Genomic DNA, 18,462 nt, shown 5'->3' with positions numbered 1-18,462 from the left:
CACACCTAGCTCTGGGCAGCGGGGGCAGCCCCTGGGTATCGGGCACGGCAGTGGCTCACTATCTCCTCCTTCCCTGCCATGGGAAGGGGCTAGCTCCAGGGCTTCACTCTGGCTGACCTGGAATCCACAGCTCCTTGGGGAGCTCAGGCCCAGGGTCCAGGCTTCCAGCACAAGGCAGCCATATACATGTGGCTTCTGCTCAGGGCAGGCCCAGGGGCAGATGCCCTGTACTGAGGCCAATTCACCTGTTTATTGAAGTTCTGTGATGCCCACTGCCCACTGTTGGGCAGGTTCTGAGCAGACAGGTTCACTTGTGTGTCCCTGGTCATTCAAATTTCAACATTCGCCCATTTGCTGTGGGGAAGCCCACCAGGGAGCCAACAGGACAGCAAGGTCCTCAGAGCCAGGACCCAGTGAAGCCAGCCTACGTGTGCCCCACGCTCAGCCTGCAGCCTCTTTTCCCACAGCATTCAGCTCGAGGCAGACCACAGGTGTGGGCTCCAGCCCCACCCAGAGCACGGTGCACTCAGTCCCTGTGAGCACAGCCTCATCCACGGCCACGGGCACGCCCCTCAGGACGACGCCTGCCACATCCCCTGTTTCGCCCTCTGCCCGCTGTGGGGAGAAGTGCCTGTGGTCCCCCTGGCTGGATGTGAGTCGCCCCGGGCAGGGCGCGGACAGCGGTGACTTCGACACGCTGCAGAACCTCCGTGCCCACGGGTTCCGGGTTTGCCAAGTGCCGAGGGCAGTGGAGTGTCGAGCCGAGGACGCGCCCGAGGTGCCTCTCCAGGCCCTGGGTCAGCACCTGGAGTGCAGCCCGACGGCAGGGCTGACCTGCCACAACAGGGACCAGGCATCGGGCCTGTGCCACAACTACCAGATCAGGGTCCTGTGCTGCAGCCCCCTGCCCTGCCCCACCTCCAGCCCTCCAGCCACGCACAGGACAACCAAAACGGGGGCAAGCACCTCGGAGGGACCATCCACAGCCTCCCTGTCACCACGAGTGGCCCGGGCACGGTCCCCACGACCAGTGCCACAGTGTCCTCCACACCTGTCAGAACAGCTTTCTTGAGGTCCAGCCCAACTCCAAGGCCAAAGACAACTTCAGGAACATCCTCTGCCTCTGCATCACCCCCGGGGACTTCCCAGGGCACGGGTGTGCCGACCACCTCTGGGATCAGCCCCGTGAGCTGCTTACGGGAGTCCTGCACTTGGACACAGTGGATGGATGGCAGCTACCCCGGGCCTGAAGAGACAGTGGAGATTTTGACACTTTTCACAACCTGAGATCCGAAGGGTATAAGTTCTGTGAAAGGCCCACAAGTGTGGAGTGCAGGGCTCAGTTCTTCCCCAACACGCCCCTGGCAGAGCTGGGACAGCAGGTGACCTGCAACTCTGAGGAAGGGCTGATCTGCTGGAACAGGGACCAGCTGCCGCCAATCTGCTACAACTATGAGATCCGGATCCAGTGCTGCGAGCTGGTGGACGACTGCAGGAACGAGACCATAGGGACCCCGAAATCCATCGCCACACACCCCAAGTCCCTGGAGGCCAGCACCACCACCAAGACCAGTGTGACCACGGGAAGTCAGTTCACCTCGACAGGGCACACTATCCACCCAACACCAGTGCACACAAGTACCGGGACATCAGTGGGCACAAAGGTCACCCAACCCCAGACCACCGACTGCCGGCCACAGTGCACCTGGACCAAGTGGTTTGACGTGGACTTCCCAGACCCCGGGCCGCATGGCGGAGACACGGAAACCTACAGCAACATCCTGAGCAAGGGAGAGAGGATCTGTCTCCAACCTGAGGACATCACCCGGCTGGAGTGCCGAGCCGAGAACCACCCCGAGGTCAGCATTGAGGCCCTGGGCCAGGTGGTGCAGTGCGAGCCCCACATGGGCCTGGTGTGCCGCAACCAGGAGCAGCAGGGGCCCTTGGGGATGTGCCTCAACTACGGGTGCGTGTCCTGTGCTGCCACATCCCGGACGGCTGCCAGACCACAGTACCTGTCACACATTCCAGCACCTCAGGAGAGACCCCGACACGCCAAGTCCAGAAGACAGACTCTGCACTCACAGACAGCCCAAGCTCCACGAGAAAGACCAGCTCCACCCCTGTGCACACAGTCAGCCCAAGCTCCACGGGGAAGACCAGCTCCACCTCTGTGCACACAGTCAGCCCAAGCTCCACAGGGAAGACCAGCTCCACCTCTGTGCACACAGTCAGCCCAAGCTCCACGAGGGAGACCAGCTCCACCCCTGTACACACAGTCAGCCCAAGATCCACGGGGAAGACCAGCTCCACCTCTGTGCACACAGTCAGCCCAAGCTCCACGGGGAAGACCAGCTCCACCTCTGTGCACACAGTCAGCCCAAGCTCCATGAGGGAGACCAGCTCCACCTCTGTGCACACAGTCAGCCAAGCTCCACGAGGGAGACCAGCTCCACCTCTGTGCACACAGTCAGCCCAAGCTCCACATGGAAGACCAGCTCCACCTCTGTGCACACAGTCAGCCCAAGCTCCACAGGGAAGACCAGCTCCACCCCTGTGCACACAGTCAGTTCAAGCTCCACGAGGGAGACCAGCTCCACCTCTGTGCACATAGTCAGCCCAAGCTCCACGAGGGAGACCAGCTCCACCCCTGTGCACACAGTCAGCCCAAGCTCCACGCGGAAGACCAGCTCCACCCCTGTGCACACAGTCAGCCCAAGCTCCACGAGGGACACAAGCTCCACCTCTGTGCACACAGTCAGCCCAAGTTCCACGAGGGAGACCAGCTCCACCTCTGTGCACACAGTCAGCCCAAGCTCCACGGGGAAGACCAGCTCCACCCCTGTGCACACAGTCAGCCCAAGCTCCACGAGGCAGACCAGCTCCACCCCTGTCCCTACAAGCAGCATCAGCCACACTCCAGCACCTGAGAGCACCCACTCCTCACCCCAGACCACCGACTGCCAGCCACAGTGCACCTGGACCAAGTGGTTCGACGTGGACTTCCCAGACCCCGGGCCGCATGGCGGAGACACGGAAACCTACAGCAACATCCTGAGCAAGGGAGAGAGGATCTGTCTCCAACCCGAGGACATCACCCGGCTGGAGTGCCGAGCCGAGAACCACCCCGAGGTCAGCATTGAGGCCCTGGGCCAGGTGGTGCAGTGCGAGCCCCACATGGGCCTGGTGTGCCGCAACCAGGAGCAGCAGGGGCCCTTGGGGATGTGCCTCAACTACGAGGTGCGTGTCCTGTGCTGCCACACCCCGGACGGCTGCCAGACCACAGTACCTGTCACACGTTCCAGCACCTCAGGAGAGACCCCGACACGCCAAGTCCAGAAGACAGACTCTGCACTCACAGACAGCCCAAGCTCCACGAGGGAGAGCAGCTCCACCCCTGTGCACACAGTCAGCCCAAGCTCCACGAGGGAGACCAGCTCCACCTCTGTGCACACAGTCAGCCCAAGCTCTACAAGGGAGACCAGCTCCACCTCTGTGCACACAGTCAGCCCAAGCTCCACAGGGAAGACCAGCTCCACCTCTGTGCACACAGTCAGCCCAAGCTCCACGGGGAAGACCAGCTCCACCTCTGTGCACACAGTCAGCCCAAGCTCCACGAGAAAGACCAGCTCCACCTCTGCGCACACAGTCAGCCCAAGCTCTACAAGGGAGACCAGCTCCACCTCTGTGCACACAGTCAGCCCAAGCTCTACAAGGGAGACCAGCTCCACCTCTGTGCACACAGTCAGCCCACGCTCCACGGGGAAGACCAGCTCCACCTCTGTGCACACAGTCAGCCCAAGCTCCACGGGGAAGACCAGCTCCACCTCTGTGCACACAGTCAGCCCAAGCTCCACAGCAGAGACCAGCTTCACCCCTGTGCACACAGTCAGCCCAAGATCCACGGAGAAGACTAGCTCCACCTCTGTGCACACAGTCAGCCCAAGCTCCAGGCAGAAGACCAGCTCCACCCCTGTGCACACAGTCAGTCCAAGCTCCACGAAGGAGACCAGCTCCACCTCTGTGCACACAGTCAGCCCAAGCTCCACGAGGGAGACCAGCTCCACCTCTGTGCACACAGTCAGCCCAAGCTCTACAAGGGAGACCAGCTCCACCTCTGTGCACACAGTCAGTCCAAGCTCCACGAGGGAGACCAGCTCCACCTCTGTGCACACAGTCAGCCCAAGCTCCACGAGGGAGACCAGCTCCACCTCTGTGCACACAGTCAGCCCAAGCTCCACGAGGGAGACCAGCTCCACCTCTGTGCACACAGTCAGCCCAAGCTCTACAAGGGAGACCAGCTCCACCTCTGTGCACACAGTCAGCCCAAGCTCCAGAGAGAAGACCAGCTCCACCTCTGTGCACACAGTCAGCCCAAGCTCCACGAGGGAGACCAGCTCCACCTCTGTGCACACAGTCAGCCCAAGCTCTACAAGGGAGACCAGCTCCACCTCTGTGCACACAGTCAGCCCAAGCTCTACAAGGGAGACCAGCTCCACCTCTGTGCACACAGTCAGCCCAAGCTCCACAGGGAAGACCAGCTCCACCCCTGTGCACACAGTCAGCCCAAGCTCCACAAGGGAGACCAGCTCCACCTCTGTGCACACAGTCAGCCCAAGCTCCAGAGAGAAGACCAGCTCCACCTCTGTGCACACAGTCAGCCCAAGCTCCACGAGGAAGACCAGCTCCACCTCTATGCACACAGTCAGCCCAAGCTCCACGAGGGAGACCAGCTCCACATCTGTGCACACAGTCAGCACAAGCTCCAGAGAGAAGACCAGCTCCACTTCTGTGCACACAGTCAGCCCAAGCTCCACGGGGAAGACCAGCTCCACCTCTGTGCACACAGTCAGCCCAAGCTCCACGGGGAAGACCAGCTCCACCTCTGTGCACACAGTCAGCCCAAGCTCCACGAGGGAGACCAGCTCCACCTCTGTGCACACAGTCAGCCCAAGCTCTACAAGGGAGACCAGCTCCACCTCTGTGCACACAGTCAGCCCAAGCTCCACGAGGCAGACCAGCTCCACCTCTGTGCACACAGTCAGCCCAAGCTCCACGTGGCAGACCAGCTCCACCCCTGTCCCTACAAGCAGCATCAGCCACACTCCAGCACCTGAGAGCACCCACTCCTCACCCCAGACCACCGACTGCCGGCCACAGTGCACCTGGACCAAGTGGTTTGACGTGGACTTCCCAGACCCCGGGCCGCATGGCGGAGACACGGAAACCTACAGCAACATCCTGAGCAAGGGAGAGAGGATCTGTCTCCAACCTGAGGACATCACCCGGCTGGAGTGCCGAGCCGAGAACCACCCCGAGGTCAGCATTGAGGCCCTGGGCCAGGTGGTGCAGTGCGAGCCCCACATGGGCCTGGTGTGCCGCAACCAGGAGCAGCAGGGGCCCTTGGGGATGTGCCTCAACTACGAGGTACGTGTCCTGTGCTGCCACATCCCGGACGGCTGCCAGACCACAGTACCTGTCACACATTCCAGCACCTCAGGAGAGACCCCGACACGCCAAGTCCAGAAGACAGACTCTGCACTCACAGTCAGCCCAAGCTCCACGGGGAAGACCAGCTCCACCTCTGTGCACACAGTCAGCCCAAGCTCCATGAGGGAGACCAGCTCCACCTCTGTGCACACAGTCAGCCCAAGCTCCACGAGGGAGACCAGCTCCACCTCTGTGCACACAGTCAGCCCAAGCTCCACATGGAAGACCAGCTCCACCTCTGTGCACACAGTCAGCCCAAGCTCCACAGGGAAGACCAGCTCCATTTCTGTGCACATAATCAGCCCAAGCTCCACGGGGAAGACCAGCTCCACCTCTGTGCACACAGACAGCCCAAGCTCTACAAGGGAGACCAGCTCCACCTCTGTGCACACAGTCAGCCCAAGTTCCACGAGGGAGACCAGCTCCACCTCTGTGCACACAGTCAGCCCAAGCTCCACGGGGAAGACCAGCTCCACCCCTGTGCACACAGTCAGCCCAAGCTCCACGAGGCAGACCAGCTCCACCTCTGCGCACACAGTCAGCCCAAGCTCCACAGGGAAGACCAGCTCCACCCCTGTGCACACAGTCAGCCCAAGCTCCACGAGGGACACAAGCTCCACCTCTGTGCACACAGTCAGCCCAAGTTCCACGAGGGAGACCAGCTCCACCTCTGTGCACACAGTCAGCCCAAGCTCCACGGGGAAGACCAGCTCCACCCCTGTGCACACAGTCAGCCCAAGCTCCACGTGGCAGACCAGCTCCACCCCTGTCCCTACAAGCAGCATCAGCCACACTCCAGCACCTGAGAGCACCCACTCCTCACCCCAGACCACCGACTGCCAGCCACAGTGCACCTGGACCAAGTGGTTCGACGTGGACTTCCCAGACCCCGGGCCGCATGGCGGAGACACGGAAACCTACAGCAACATCCTGAGCAAGGGAGAGAGGATCTGTCTCCAACCCGAGGACATCACCCGGCTGGAGTGCCGAGCCGAGAACCACCCCGAGGTCAGCATTGAGGCCCTGGGCCAGGTGGTGCAGTGCGAGCCCCACATGGGCCTGGTGTGCCGCAACCAGGAGCAGCAGGGGCCCTTGGGGATGTGCCTCAACTACGAGGTGCGTGTCCTGTGCTGCCACACCCCCGACGGCTGCCAGACCAGTGGGACACCTCCCTGGACTGCACCCCCCGAGCCCTCCTCTTCAGTGTCCTCCACCTCAGCTGTGTCCTCCCCGTGGTCGCCCAGCTCTGCGCCATCATCCACCCTTCCCTGCTTCTGCAGCGTGCTGGACCAGCTGTACCCTGCAGGTGAGTGTTCCTCGGGCAGGCCTTGGAGGCCCACTCTTGACTCCCTCCTGGCCAAGGCCGTGGTGTTCCGGAGTTGAGTGGGCCTTTCTGGTGGCCGGGGCTAACTCTTGCCATGGCCTGTAGCCAGAGCCCCTGTCACCCTTGCCCACCACATTCAGGTGGGGGCTCCTGCCCCCTGGGGGTGGCCAGGTTGCCTAGGGTGCTGCTGTTTTGCAACCTAGCTCTGCTAACTTCCGGTGTCTCCTGTCGGCAGGGTCCATCATATACCGCCAGAGAGACCTCTCTGGCCATTGCTACTATGCCCTGTGTAGCCAGGACTGCGAGGTGATCAAAGGGGTTGACCATGACTGTCCCTCCACTACGCCGCCCCCTACCTCAGTTTCGTCCCTGTCCATGTCTACCCCTGAGACAGGGTGCCCAAATGTGTCAAAAAAGGTAAGCCCACCTCCTGCCCAGCAGGGACCTGTGGCTACTGCAGAGCCTCCTCACCCCAAGTCCTCATGAGGGTCATGCTGACCATTGAAAGCTGACCTTGCTGTGCACTGGGGGGTCCTTCCCCCAGGAGTTTGGATGGGTGGGCTTGCAGGTCAGTTGAGCATATGGGGTCTGAGGCTGAAACACCACTTGTTGAGGGTGAAGTGGGGGCCAAGCAGGTGGCCATCACTGTGGACCGGGCAGCACACCCAGGGCTGGTGGCTGGGGATGGGCTCCTGCACACAGCACCTCCCCTCCGGGCAGCTTGGTGCTATGGCGGGGCACATGGTGGGTATGGGCACGAGGCTGGGAGGATGGGGCTCAGAGAGTCCCAGACAGCATGGTGGCCATTCCCTGTTCCCATGAGGACCTCAAGGACTGTCCCCCTGGGCACCGAGGGGAGGGCCCACCCCAGGAATCAGACCCTGCAGCTGCCCTTGCTTCTGCAGAAAGGCCAGACCTGGGCCATGCCAAACTGCACCCAGGCCACCTGCGAGGGCAACAGTATCATCTCCCTGCATCCACGCCAGTGTCCAGAGGTGAAGGAACCCATTTGTGCCAACGGCTACCCAGCCCTGAAGGTGGCTGACCAGGACGGCTGTTGCCAGCACTACCAATGCCAGTGTGAGCTGGGGACCCGGATGGGGGCCAGGAGAGAGGGTGGAATTGGGTCAGACTTCAGGTAGAACATGTCAGCCCCGAGGCTGGGATGGGTGTAGTTGAGACCCGCACCTTGGGGTGTCCAGGGAAGCCTGCAGAGCCTCTGGGCCCTGCCCGCTGGGATAAGGGGAGTGGCATCCACTCCTGCTATTCTGAGGCCTCACCAGCTCCTGCTGGCCACTTGCCTCTGGACGGTGAGGACGGGCTCCCAAGCTGCCCGTGTGGGGGTGGTGGGGGGCCAGGCATGCAGGAGCCCTGGAGCCTCTGGTGAGCCCCCGGCACTCGCAGGCGTGTGCAGCGGCTGGGGCGACCCCCACTACATCACGTTCGACGGCACCTACTACACGTTCCTGGACAACTGCACCTACGTCCTGGTGCAGCAGGTGGTACCTGTGTACGGCCACTTCCGCGTGCTCATCAACAATGACTTCTGTGACCCCAAGGACCAGCTGTCCTGCCCACAGGCCATCATCGTGGAGTACCACCAGGACCGCGTGGTGCTGACCCGCACGCCCGTTGGCGGGGTCATGACCAACCAGGTGGGGCTGCCCTGACGTGCAGGCGGGAGGTCGGTCTGCAGCTGCCCACCCCTGCCCACGTTCTGACTTCCTGGTGGCTGTCCCCATGTCCAGATCATATTCAACAACAAGGTGGTCAGCCCTGGTTTCCAGAGCAACGGCATTGCTGTCTCCCGCGTGGGCATTAAGATGTACGTGACCATCCGGGAGATTGGTGTCCAGGTCATGTTCTCGGGCCTCATCTTCTCTGTGGAAGTGCCTTTCAGCACCTTTGCCAACAACACCGAGGGGCAGTGTGGTGAGCCTGGGGACCTGGGCAGCAGGCTGGTGGGCTGGGGCCCTGGCTGGGCTGCATGGGCTCCCGTGTGGGGTCGCTGGGCGCACACTCATTCACCCTGAGGGAACCACCTAGGGTTGGCTTCTCAGAGGGACAGTGCAGCCCGGGCAGGGGAGGGGCCTGGGCAGGTCCCACAGGTGAGGGTGGAGATGTCCGGCCAGACCCAGCCAGGACACACTGGGTGCTGCAGGGCACAGTCTCCGTGGTCCAGCTCTGACCACCTCCGTCTGGCCAGGTACCTGCACCAATGACAAGAGGGACGAGTGCCGCCTGCCTGGAGGCACAGTGGCCCCCTCCTGCTCTGCAATGTCAGGCCACTGGAAGGTGGACGTCCCCGGCCAGCCGCACTGCCATGGGCCTCCCCCGACACCCCCCTCAACCACACCCCAGACAACTCCTGTCCAGTGCCCCCCATCGCCACTCTGTGAGCTGATCCTGAGCAAGTAAGGGTCTGTAAGGGGTGGGCAGCCCACTGGCCCCCTGCCAAGGGCAAGAGGGCCTTCAGGAGGCTTCTGGGCAGGCCCAGAGCTGCCCTGTCACAGGCCTAGAATGCTGTCCTGGAGCTCTGGGTAGGGTGGTCCCTGCCAGAATGCCACCACAGGGCTTGGCTGCAGCCAGGCTGGTCAACCTCTGAGGGCCTTTGCTGTCCGCTCTCACGGATGCAGGCCCGGGTCACTTCCCCAACACCTGGTGATGGGGAGCCTGGTGGAGAGGCACTTGCAGGAAGGGGGTGGGGGCCCGACACCCTCCCTCGTGCGTGCAGAGCTGAGGAAGGCCACTGTCCTCACCTGGTGCTCCATGGGGCGTCCTGTGTCGGGAAGCCCCCCCGCTGTGGGGCTGGCTGGTGGCCCACACCACGTCTGCCCCTCTGCCTGCAGGGTCTTCCAGCCCTGCCACGACGTCATCTCCCCGCAGTCCTTCTATGAAGGCTGCGTCTTCGATCACTGCCACATGACCCCCCCGGACGTGGTGTGCTCTGGACTGCAGCTGTATGCGGCGCTGTGTGCCTCGGAGGGCGTGTGCATCGACTGGAGGGGCCACACCAACCATGCCTGCCGTGAGTGTCGGCAGATGATCTGGGTGGGCTCAGGGGGTCAGGCAGGGCTTCCTGAGGAAGAGGGGACACCCAAGTCAGGGTCCTATGGCCTCTGGAGGGCTGGATGCAGGTGGTCATGGGTGGGCAGCCGCAGAGCCTGAGGGGCCCAGAGCCTGGATGGACGGGTACCACTGACAGTTACTGAGGGCTCCTGAGTGGTGGTGCTCGGCGGGAAGTTGGGCTCAAGAGCCCAGAGGCACAGCCTCGGCTGGCCCTCAGGGTGGCTTCTCTCCCTACAGCGTTCACCTGCTCGGCTGGCAAGGTGTACCTGCCCTGTGGCCCGTCCAGCCTCCCCTACTGCTATGGGAAGGACAGCACCAGCTCCCTGTACGTGCACCCTCACCCCACCCACCGTGGGTCCCACAGACCCCAGAGCCCCCCTGGGGGCCCCCTCCCTGGCCAGGGCACTGCTGCCCTGGGGATCAGGGGCTGCAGCCCACTCTGCCTTCCTGCAGGGCCCTCCCGGAAGCCGGTCCCATCACCGAGGGCTGCTTCTGTCCTGAGAACACGATGCTTTTCAGCAGCGACGCCCAAGTCTGTGTGCCTGCCAACTGCAGCTGTAGGTCCCCAAGGGCTTGGTGGGGGTGGCAGGGTGACCGTGCCTGCCTGGTGGCAACCTCTGGTCTCTCCCTCTGCAGGGTGCCTGGGGCCCCATGGGGAGCCAGTGGAGGTGAGTGTGGATGGGTGGCCTGACCCTGAACCCCAGGAAGCTGAGGCAGGAGGTCCCTGACATGCAAGCCCTGGAATGGCCAGTGTGGGCTTGGGTTGAAGGCTTCCTCTCAGTCCCAGAGGCCAGTGGCCCGACAGGACATAGGAGGCCCCTCTTCTTAAGTGTCCTCCCTGCCCAACTTGGGGTGACACTGGAGCTGCTTTGTGGGTACTGAGCCCCTGCCTGGCCATGTCCTGCTCTCCTTGGGACCCCTTCCATCCTCACGGGGCAGGCCACCCCACAAAGCCCTTCCCACCTCATCTCCTGGGGTCTCCAGTACAGTGCCGACCTGAGCTCCTGTCACTTCTGAGTGCTGCCCCAGGTGTCCCCCGCGGGCCCCACCTTGTGAGCCAGCCTGGGCCCAGGCTGACCTGTGGCAGGCTCACACCAGCCTCCTCCGCAGCCGGGCCACACCATCAGCACCGACTGCCAGGAGTGCACCTGCCAGGACAGCTCCCAGAAGATGACCTGCCACAGGAAGCCCTGTCCCCTGCCCCCCGCCTGCCCCTTGCCCGGCTTAGTGCCTGTGCCCACAGCCCCAAAGGCTGGCCAGTGCTGTCCCCAGTTTGTCTGCGGTGAGCCCTTGCCTGGTGGGGATGGCTGGAGGGGCCAGGGCAATCCAATGCTGGGGTGTGGAGACCACTCCCTCCAGCCCCTCTGGGGACCCCAGCAGGGGTGTGGGGGAGGGTGGGGTCTGCCAACTCTCCTGGGAGCCCTGGGGAGCAGGCCCTGAGGCTGGGTGGGAACGGGGGCAGAGGGGCCCGTCCCTGACTCCCTCGCTCACCTGCAGCCTGCAACACCAGCTACTGCCCGGAGCCCCAGCACTGCCCCAAGGGCTCCCGCCTGGTCCTGACCCACGAGGAGGGGGCCTGCTGCCCAAACCAAACCTGCCGTGAGTGTCCTTGACCCTGGCACATGCCATGCTGGCGCTGCAGGCTGGGGATTCCTGGGGGCATAACTGGATGAAGCTGTGGTTTGTTTGGGCCGAATGTTGGCACAGATCAGATCTGATGACTCCAGCAATGAGCATCAGAACTTGCTGGTGCCCAGGAGGCCATGGTGGCCAAACAGGGGAGGGCTTGGGTGCCATGGTGGGGTGGGCTGGGTCCCTGCCTGCTAGGGTTACAGCCTGTGTATCTCCTGGACAGGCGGAATCGGCTGCAGTGTCAACGGGACCGTCTACCAGGTGAGGCCCGTCCAGCATTCGGACACCCCACAGCCACAGGGACTGGGTCTCCCACTCCTGGGCTCCCTGGCGGCCCCTCGGGGTAGAAGTAGAGTTCAGAGCAGACCCCCGCAGACCATGTCTCAGAACCCTGCCTGGACCAGAGAACCGAGTCTTCATGGACCCAGTCTGCAGCTTGGTGTGGCTGAGGCCCAAGCCTGGCCCCAGGCCCCCAGAGGTGCTGATACTGGGTGCCTGGCCTCACTGGGGTCCCAGCAGCTGGCCACTCCTTGGTATCCTCCTGAGTACACCAGGCCTCTAGCCTTGTGACCGGGCTCTGCACCAGGAGATGACACCAAGGGCCACCCCAGGGGTGTGGGTTGGCCTGTGGGCAGGCTGGGGAAGCTGACCTGTGAGGGCTGGGGCCTGTCCTTGGGCCAGTCCAAGGGCACTGACACCTGGCCTAACTCCCCAGCCTGGCGCCGTGGTCTCCTCCAGCCTGTGTGAAAGGTGCTGGTGCAAGGCAGCCGGCAGCCCCCCGTCGGGCAGTTTCCTGGTCAGCTGTGAGACCCAGATCTGCAACACCCACTGCCCCCTGGTGAGTGCCAGCCCCACCACTGCTCTCGTCCCCTGGGCAGACAGCGCGAGCTCAGGCCGTACATCCACTGTCCCTGCAGGGCTTCGAATACCAAGCTCAGAGGGGGCAGTGCTGTGGAAAGTGTGTGGCAGTGACCTGTGTCGTGAACACCAGCAGAGGCGGTGACCTCTTCCTCCACGTGGGTAGCTGTGGCACCTGGGCCTCAGGGCAGGGGCTGGGAGCCTGGACAAGCAGGTCTTGGGCTCCTGGTGGGCGGGGGCAAAGCTGCCACTCCCCCTGTGGGAGCTCCAGGAAGGCCCAGGCAAGGCCCTGCCCATGGATATGCAGGCAGAGAAAGCATTGTGTCCTGAGCAGGCAGGGTCCTGGGCACTGGGCACTGAGTGGACAGGGTCTGGGGGTTCCAGGCACTAAGTGGGCAGGGTCCTTGGCACTGAATGGACAGGGTCCTGGGGCACTGGGCATTGAGCAGGCAATGTCTTGGGGCACTGGGCACTGAGTGAACAGGGTAATGGGGGCACTGGACACTGAGTGGACAGGGTTTGGGGGATACTGGACACTGAATGGGCAGGTCCTGGGGGGCAGGTCCTGGGGGTTCTAGGCACTAAGTGGGCAGGGTCCTTGGCACTGAATGGACAGGGTCCTGGGGCACTAGGCATTGAGTGAACAGGGTCCTGGGGCATTGACCACTGAATGGGCAGGTCCTGGGCGGCACTTGGCACTGAGCAGACAGGGTCCTGGGGCACTGGGCCCTGGGGCACTCGGGAGTTCTCTCCAAGGCAGGTGCCTGGCAAGGCCATGATCTCCCCGAGAGGGGCACTCACCCTGCCTCCTTTCAGCCTGGTGAGTCCTGGTCAGACCCCGAGAACCGCTGTGTGACCTACCGGTGTGAGAGGCACCAAGACAGGCTTGAGGTGGTGAGCGTGGAGAAGCAGTGTGCAGCACTCAGCTGTGCTCGGGTGAGCTCCAGGCCCCACCCAGCCGCGGCTCACCCAGTGAGGGGAGTCCTGTGGGGGGCCACACCCATCTGAACCTGGCTGCATCTCTGCACCTCCATTTCTGGGTAGGCTGCTGAGTGGCCTCCCTGGTACTAACAGCTGTCCCTTTTTGGCACAGGACCAGGCCCGGCTGAGCTCCGACGGCTGCTGCTTCGTCTGCCCACACGTTGGTAAGAGGGCTGGTCTGCTGGCAGGTCTGACTCCAGCCATGGAGGTCCAGGAAACAAGTGGGTGGTGTTGACACTGCCTCACCTCCTGTGTCTGTCTGTCCCCAGAGACGTTCTGCACGCTGCACCACAGGAACCAGACCATCCGGCAGGGCAGCTGCAGCTCGGCCGGGCCTGTGCGCCTCTCCTACTGCCAGGGGAACTGCGGGAACAGCACCTCCATGTACGGGACCCTTGTCCGTGGCGCCCTCCACGATCCACAGGGAGTCCCTTGGGGCAGTGTTCACAGATGTGATCGGCAGTGGGGTGCATTAGGTCCACCCAGCTGGGGTGGGGCAGATAGGCAGGACCATGAAGGGGGAGGAAGAGGGCTGGAGGCCCCCAGAGGGGTACCATGAGGGCCACTGGGAGTTGGGGTGGGGCAGCAGGATTCTGAGACCCACAGGCCTGGCCTGTTTGGAATCAGCTCTTGTGTTTGCTGAGACCCCATCCCAGCTCCCCTTTGTTAATTTGCTGCAGCCAGCCATCTGTGTGTCCCTCCTGACCCTTGGACCTGGGACACACAGTGGTGGCTGGAATCAGCCCTGATGGGAACATCAGAACTGGAAGCTCAACACTGGCCACAGGGCATGTGCAGCCTGGTTGTGTCAGGGTCTTGGCATGGGTGGCCCGTGGCAGCAGCTGCCACTGTGGCACCTGTGACAGGGCACCTGGTGCTGAGCAGACTCTGCCCGCAGGTACTCCCTGGACGCCTACCCAGTGGAACGCAAGTGCCAGTGCTGCCAGGAGCTGCGGACCTCACGGAAGAAGGTGAGCCTGACCTGTGCCGACGGTTCCAGCCGGACCTTCAGCTACACCCAGGCAGAGGCCTGTGGCTGCCTGGGCCAGCAGTGCCACTCACCAGGTGACACCAGCCACTCAGGATCATCGGAGTCTGAGTCCAAGAAGAGCAAAGAGCAGAGCCAGGAGTCAGAGAGCAGCAGCTGGGAGGGACTGCCCAGGCCTCCCCAGTGAGCTGGCCAGTGCTGCTGTGTCCTCCGGGACACACCAAGGAAAGGCCAGTAGAACATGCACCTCGTCAAGGTGGCTGCCGTCTAGGACATGCTGTCCACCCACCATGTTCTTTTCAAGGGGGATCTGACCCTTGAGGTGTCCATGGAGGTGGGGAGGCCCTCATCCACCTGTGCCACCCTGTTCAGGAATGTGGGGTCAGTGGGGCTCTTCTGGTGTGACTCTGACCTGCTCCTTGGGACTTTAGCATCACACAGAGCTCTCACTAACGTGGGATGTGGGTATTGGCTGCCCTCCTACCTCAGCCATCGGCCCATGTCCCCCTCCTCAGGAAATGACCGATCTGTTTCATAAATACACTTGGAGCATTTTGCAATTTGTGGACAATGTGCATTCTTGAACTTGGACATAAACCCAGGAATAGGGTGGGGTCAGCCCCAGACCCAGGAGCTCATACCCCAGGCTGGACACTAGGGGCTGAGGATCCTAGAGAGGGCTACCTGGGGAACCCCGCTGCCTCCAGCTCCTTGGGGTGCCCATCTGTTTCAAAAGGAAGACAGGAGTGACTTTAGGTTTGTCCAGAGGTGATGGTCCCTGTGCAGAGGCCATTGACAGTCCAGCTACTGCCCAGAGTCAAAGAGGCATCTGGTCACAGTACAGGGAGGGTCAGAGAGTGTCTCATGAATGAATGAACAAATGAAGTGAGTGAAAAAAAATCAGTGAATGAATGAGATAATGAGTGAATGAATGAATAAATAGGCAAGGAAATGAGAATGAGTATATGAATGAATGAGTGATTGAGTGAATCGGTGAATGAGTGATTTTTTGAATCAGTGAATGATCAGTGAATGAGTGAGTAATGAATCAGTGAATGAGTGAGTGAATGAGTTAGTGAATGAGTGAGTGAATGAATCAGTGAATGAATCAGTGGATGAGTGATTGAATGAGTGATTGAATGAATCAGTGACTGAGTGAGTGAATGAGTGCGTGAATGAGTTAGTGAATGAGTGAGTGAATGAATCAGTGAATGAATCAGTGGATGAGTGATTGAATGAATCAGTGAATGAGTCAGTGGATGAGTGATTGAATGAATCAGTGAATGAGTGAGTGAATGATCAGTGAATGAGTTAGTGAATGAGTGAGTGATGAATGAGCATTAGGGCATGGATGAATGACTCAGTGAGTGAGTGGGTGAGGAACTGAATCCAGGCAGCCCCACTAGTGGCATCAGGACATGTCCATGCACCCAGGAGGGGACCTCTGAGCTGTGGCTTCAGCTGGTGAACCCACACTCCCAGGGTAGGCTCCATAGAGAGCTTCTAGATGCTGTTGCCTAGTGCCCAGCTTGGTGTGTGTGCATGTGTGGTACCTCCAAGGGCACAGGGAGCTCAGCAACCCCACAGAGGACCCAGTGTCACTTTGCAGAGTGTGGACAGAGTCCTGGAAATCCACCTAGCTCCTGCTCCTCCCTGTGCCCGCCATCCACCCTCCAGAACTGCCATGATCTTAGTGGATCCCTCTTCTGTGAAGACCCAGGGAATGAGTCAGTGAACGAGTGACACCTGGCACACCTGAGACACCTGGCCTTCGTCACTCAGCACCAGTTACACCAGGGGTGGAGGTGGTAGGCACTGCTGGCCCCAGGCTCCAGAGCTGGTGGAGGGATCCAGACAGGCCTGGGATGGGCAGGGAACCTGTCAGCCCAGGGGCCACATCTTACATCAGTGCCCAGCGGGTTCAGACCTGGCCCAGCCCCAGCTAGGGCAGGCGGGGCAGGGGGAGAACAAGGTGTCAGCTGGCTGGGTCCTGGCCACACGTGGGGAGGCCTGGGCTGGACCTTAGAGGATGGGGGCTGACACCTGGGCACATCCTGGGGCTAAGGGTCCTGCCTAGGCCTCCTAACATCTAAGGGGTCCCAGAGCCCCTCTGTCTAGGCAGAAAGACCTCTGACGTGTGGACACTGGGCAGGGCACATGGAGTAGTTGGAATACGGCAGGGCGAGGTCAGACGTCATCTAGATGTCCCTGTGACATCAGGAGGGCAGGGACATGGTCCTCATGTCTGTTTTTGTCTCACAAAGGGAAATATGAGGCCAGAGAGGCTGCATGCTGGCCGTCAGCAGCATGGACGTGAGAAGCTGGTCTCGAGTCCCTTGTTTGTGTGGGCAGTTTCCCTGGTCCCAACTCCTGGAACTGGATGTTCGACCACCTGCTGCCTCAGTTATCAGAACCAGGCCCAGCTGGGGAGGGGCTAGGGGCCCAGCCCTGACCCAGCCCTGACCCAGCCCTGACCCCCAGGGCTAGGCTGCTTGGTCTGAGGTCAGAGCCGGGCTGGCACACTTCGTTGGCAGGAGTGTGGCTGCATGTCCTGAGCCTGCCACACGGCGGACAGGTCAGGTGGAGGCTCAGGTCCTGGGGCTGGACTGAGGTTCTTGGCAGACCTTGTCCCTTGAGGCAGCCCCGAGTGGGGACTGGAATCTCAGGGGTGTGGCCCCTGGAGGGGGTGAGGTTGGCTTCTTAGGGTTCACAAGTGACCCCCTGGGCAGGGTCTGGCTGGAGGACCACGGCCCACCCACCCCTTCTGCCCTGAGGCCCCCAAGGCCCCCCAAGCTCCCCCTGCTCTGAGAGGTCAGGGAGTGCAGCTGGACCCAGTCCTCCCTGGGCTCTGGGTTTACCAGGGGTTCACCCTGACGGCTGGCCTAATGAGAGGCGGCCTCCATGGGCGTGGGGGGTCACTCTGGCAGGGCCTGCCAGCATGGAGGTTGAGGGTGCCCAGTGTTCTCCCCAGGATCTTGTCCCCCGTCTGCCTCACCTGATTTGGGCTCTCTGCCCCGCTGTGTGGGCCAGAGTGGATTTGGGGGGTCAACTCTGTTAGTGACCAGGTGGGGGCAGCAGAGGGGCCTTCCAGGCACGACCACTGGTGGCAGGGCAAAGCACAGCCTGGGAGCTTGGCCAGTCCTGCAGGTCTGCTCTGGGTGCCCTGCTGACCCCACTGACCTCCCGTCACCCTAACTGGTGGTGCTGCCCCCTGGAGAGGATCAGCTGTCCCAGCCACCTCTTCCTCTCAGGGTGGGGTGGGCACTGCGGTGACGAACCCTCCACCCCCGGAGCCCTCAGAGGCCTGCGTCACCTCCCTGCCTGGAACCATGGCCTGGTAGCAGGAAGTAACCGGATCACACGTCCCTGGGTGGCAGCACCCGCCCACCCTGGCCCCCACAGTCCAGGCCAGGTTATGCAAGTCACTGTTTCCAGAAAGAGACACAGAAGCAAGACATGTCCCAATAGTGTGGTGGGGCCATTTGCTCTGCCCGCAGTGCGGCCCCTCTTTCCCATTCCTCCTGAGCACGGGAAGGGGTGGAATGACCGGTCACGCTTGAAATGAGCAGGAAGAGGCTGTGGGACCAGGCTGGCTTGGGCAGCTGCTAGGTGCCCCTGAGGCCCCGTGAAGCCTGGCCCTGGGGCTGGCCCACTGTGGGAGCTGCCCACAGGGGCCCACAGACTCGAGTTCCACCTCCTTCATGCTTGGGACCCATGCTGGGGAAGACCCTCTGTCCAGGGCTTCTTGGAGCCTAGCAGACCTGACCCAGCCCTGGCCCCCAGGGGTCAGAGCCAGGGCACTGAGGCCCCTGCAGTCATCCTGGCAGGGCAGGGAGGGGGGGCACAGGTAGGAGGGGCAGAGCAAAGCAGGGACGGGAGGAGGGGAGAGTGGTCCGGGGGGCAGAGGAGAAGGGGCCTCCAGACCCCTGACACCCCCTGGAGGTCAAGGTGACAAAGCCCTGGAGCAGGGAGGAGGGGCAGCCACGCAGAAGCAGGGAGGTCTCTCATGCTTCGATGGCAAATGCAGAGGGGTTCTGCCCATGGGGTCCCAGGACAGGGTGGCCAGGACACGGGACCCCAGCAGGCCACTCTCGCTGCCCCTCAGAGGAGAATGCTCTAC

The 18,462-nt window shown here is 62.1% G+C and overlaps 1 protein-coding gene across 1 annotated transcript in view; it reads left to right on the top strand.

The window, feature by feature from the left end:
* The window catches only part of LOC143390596 (mucin-5AC-like), a 29,352-nt gene extending 14,823 nt beyond the window's left edge, over positions 1-14,529 (top strand). The window contains 21 exon segments of the mRNA XM_077108616.1: positions 468-989; positions 992-1,246; positions 1,249-1,591; positions 2,835-6,796; positions 7,050-7,219; positions 7,702-7,894; positions 8,219-8,469; positions 8,563-8,746; positions 9,021-9,228; positions 9,664-9,842; positions 10,121-10,208; positions 10,337-10,440; positions 10,520-10,551; positions 10,994-11,165; positions 11,381-11,482; positions 11,739-11,776; positions 12,231-12,353; positions 13,190-13,309; positions 13,467-13,530; positions 13,624-13,738; positions 14,253-14,529. Coding sequence (XP_076964731.1) covers positions 468-989; positions 992-1,246; positions 1,249-1,591; positions 2,835-6,796; positions 7,050-7,219; positions 7,702-7,894; positions 8,219-8,469; positions 8,563-8,746; positions 9,021-9,228; positions 9,664-9,842; positions 10,121-10,208; positions 10,337-10,440; positions 10,520-10,551; positions 10,994-11,165; positions 11,381-11,482; positions 11,739-11,776; positions 12,231-12,353; positions 13,190-13,309; positions 13,467-13,530; positions 13,624-13,738; positions 14,253-14,529 — 7,502 coding nt within the window.
* Positions 14,530-18,462: the final 3,933 nt, after the last annotated feature.

Source organism: Callospermophilus lateralis, chromosome 2 (genome assembly GCF_048772815.1).
Source record: "Callospermophilus lateralis isolate mCalLat2 chromosome 2, mCalLat2.hap1, whole genome shotgun sequence".
Taxonomy (NCBI): domain Eukaryota; kingdom Metazoa; phylum Chordata; class Mammalia; order Rodentia; family Sciuridae; genus Callospermophilus; species Callospermophilus lateralis.
Note: the sequence above shows the minus strand (reverse complement) of the source record. Positions and strands in the feature narration are given on the sequence as shown.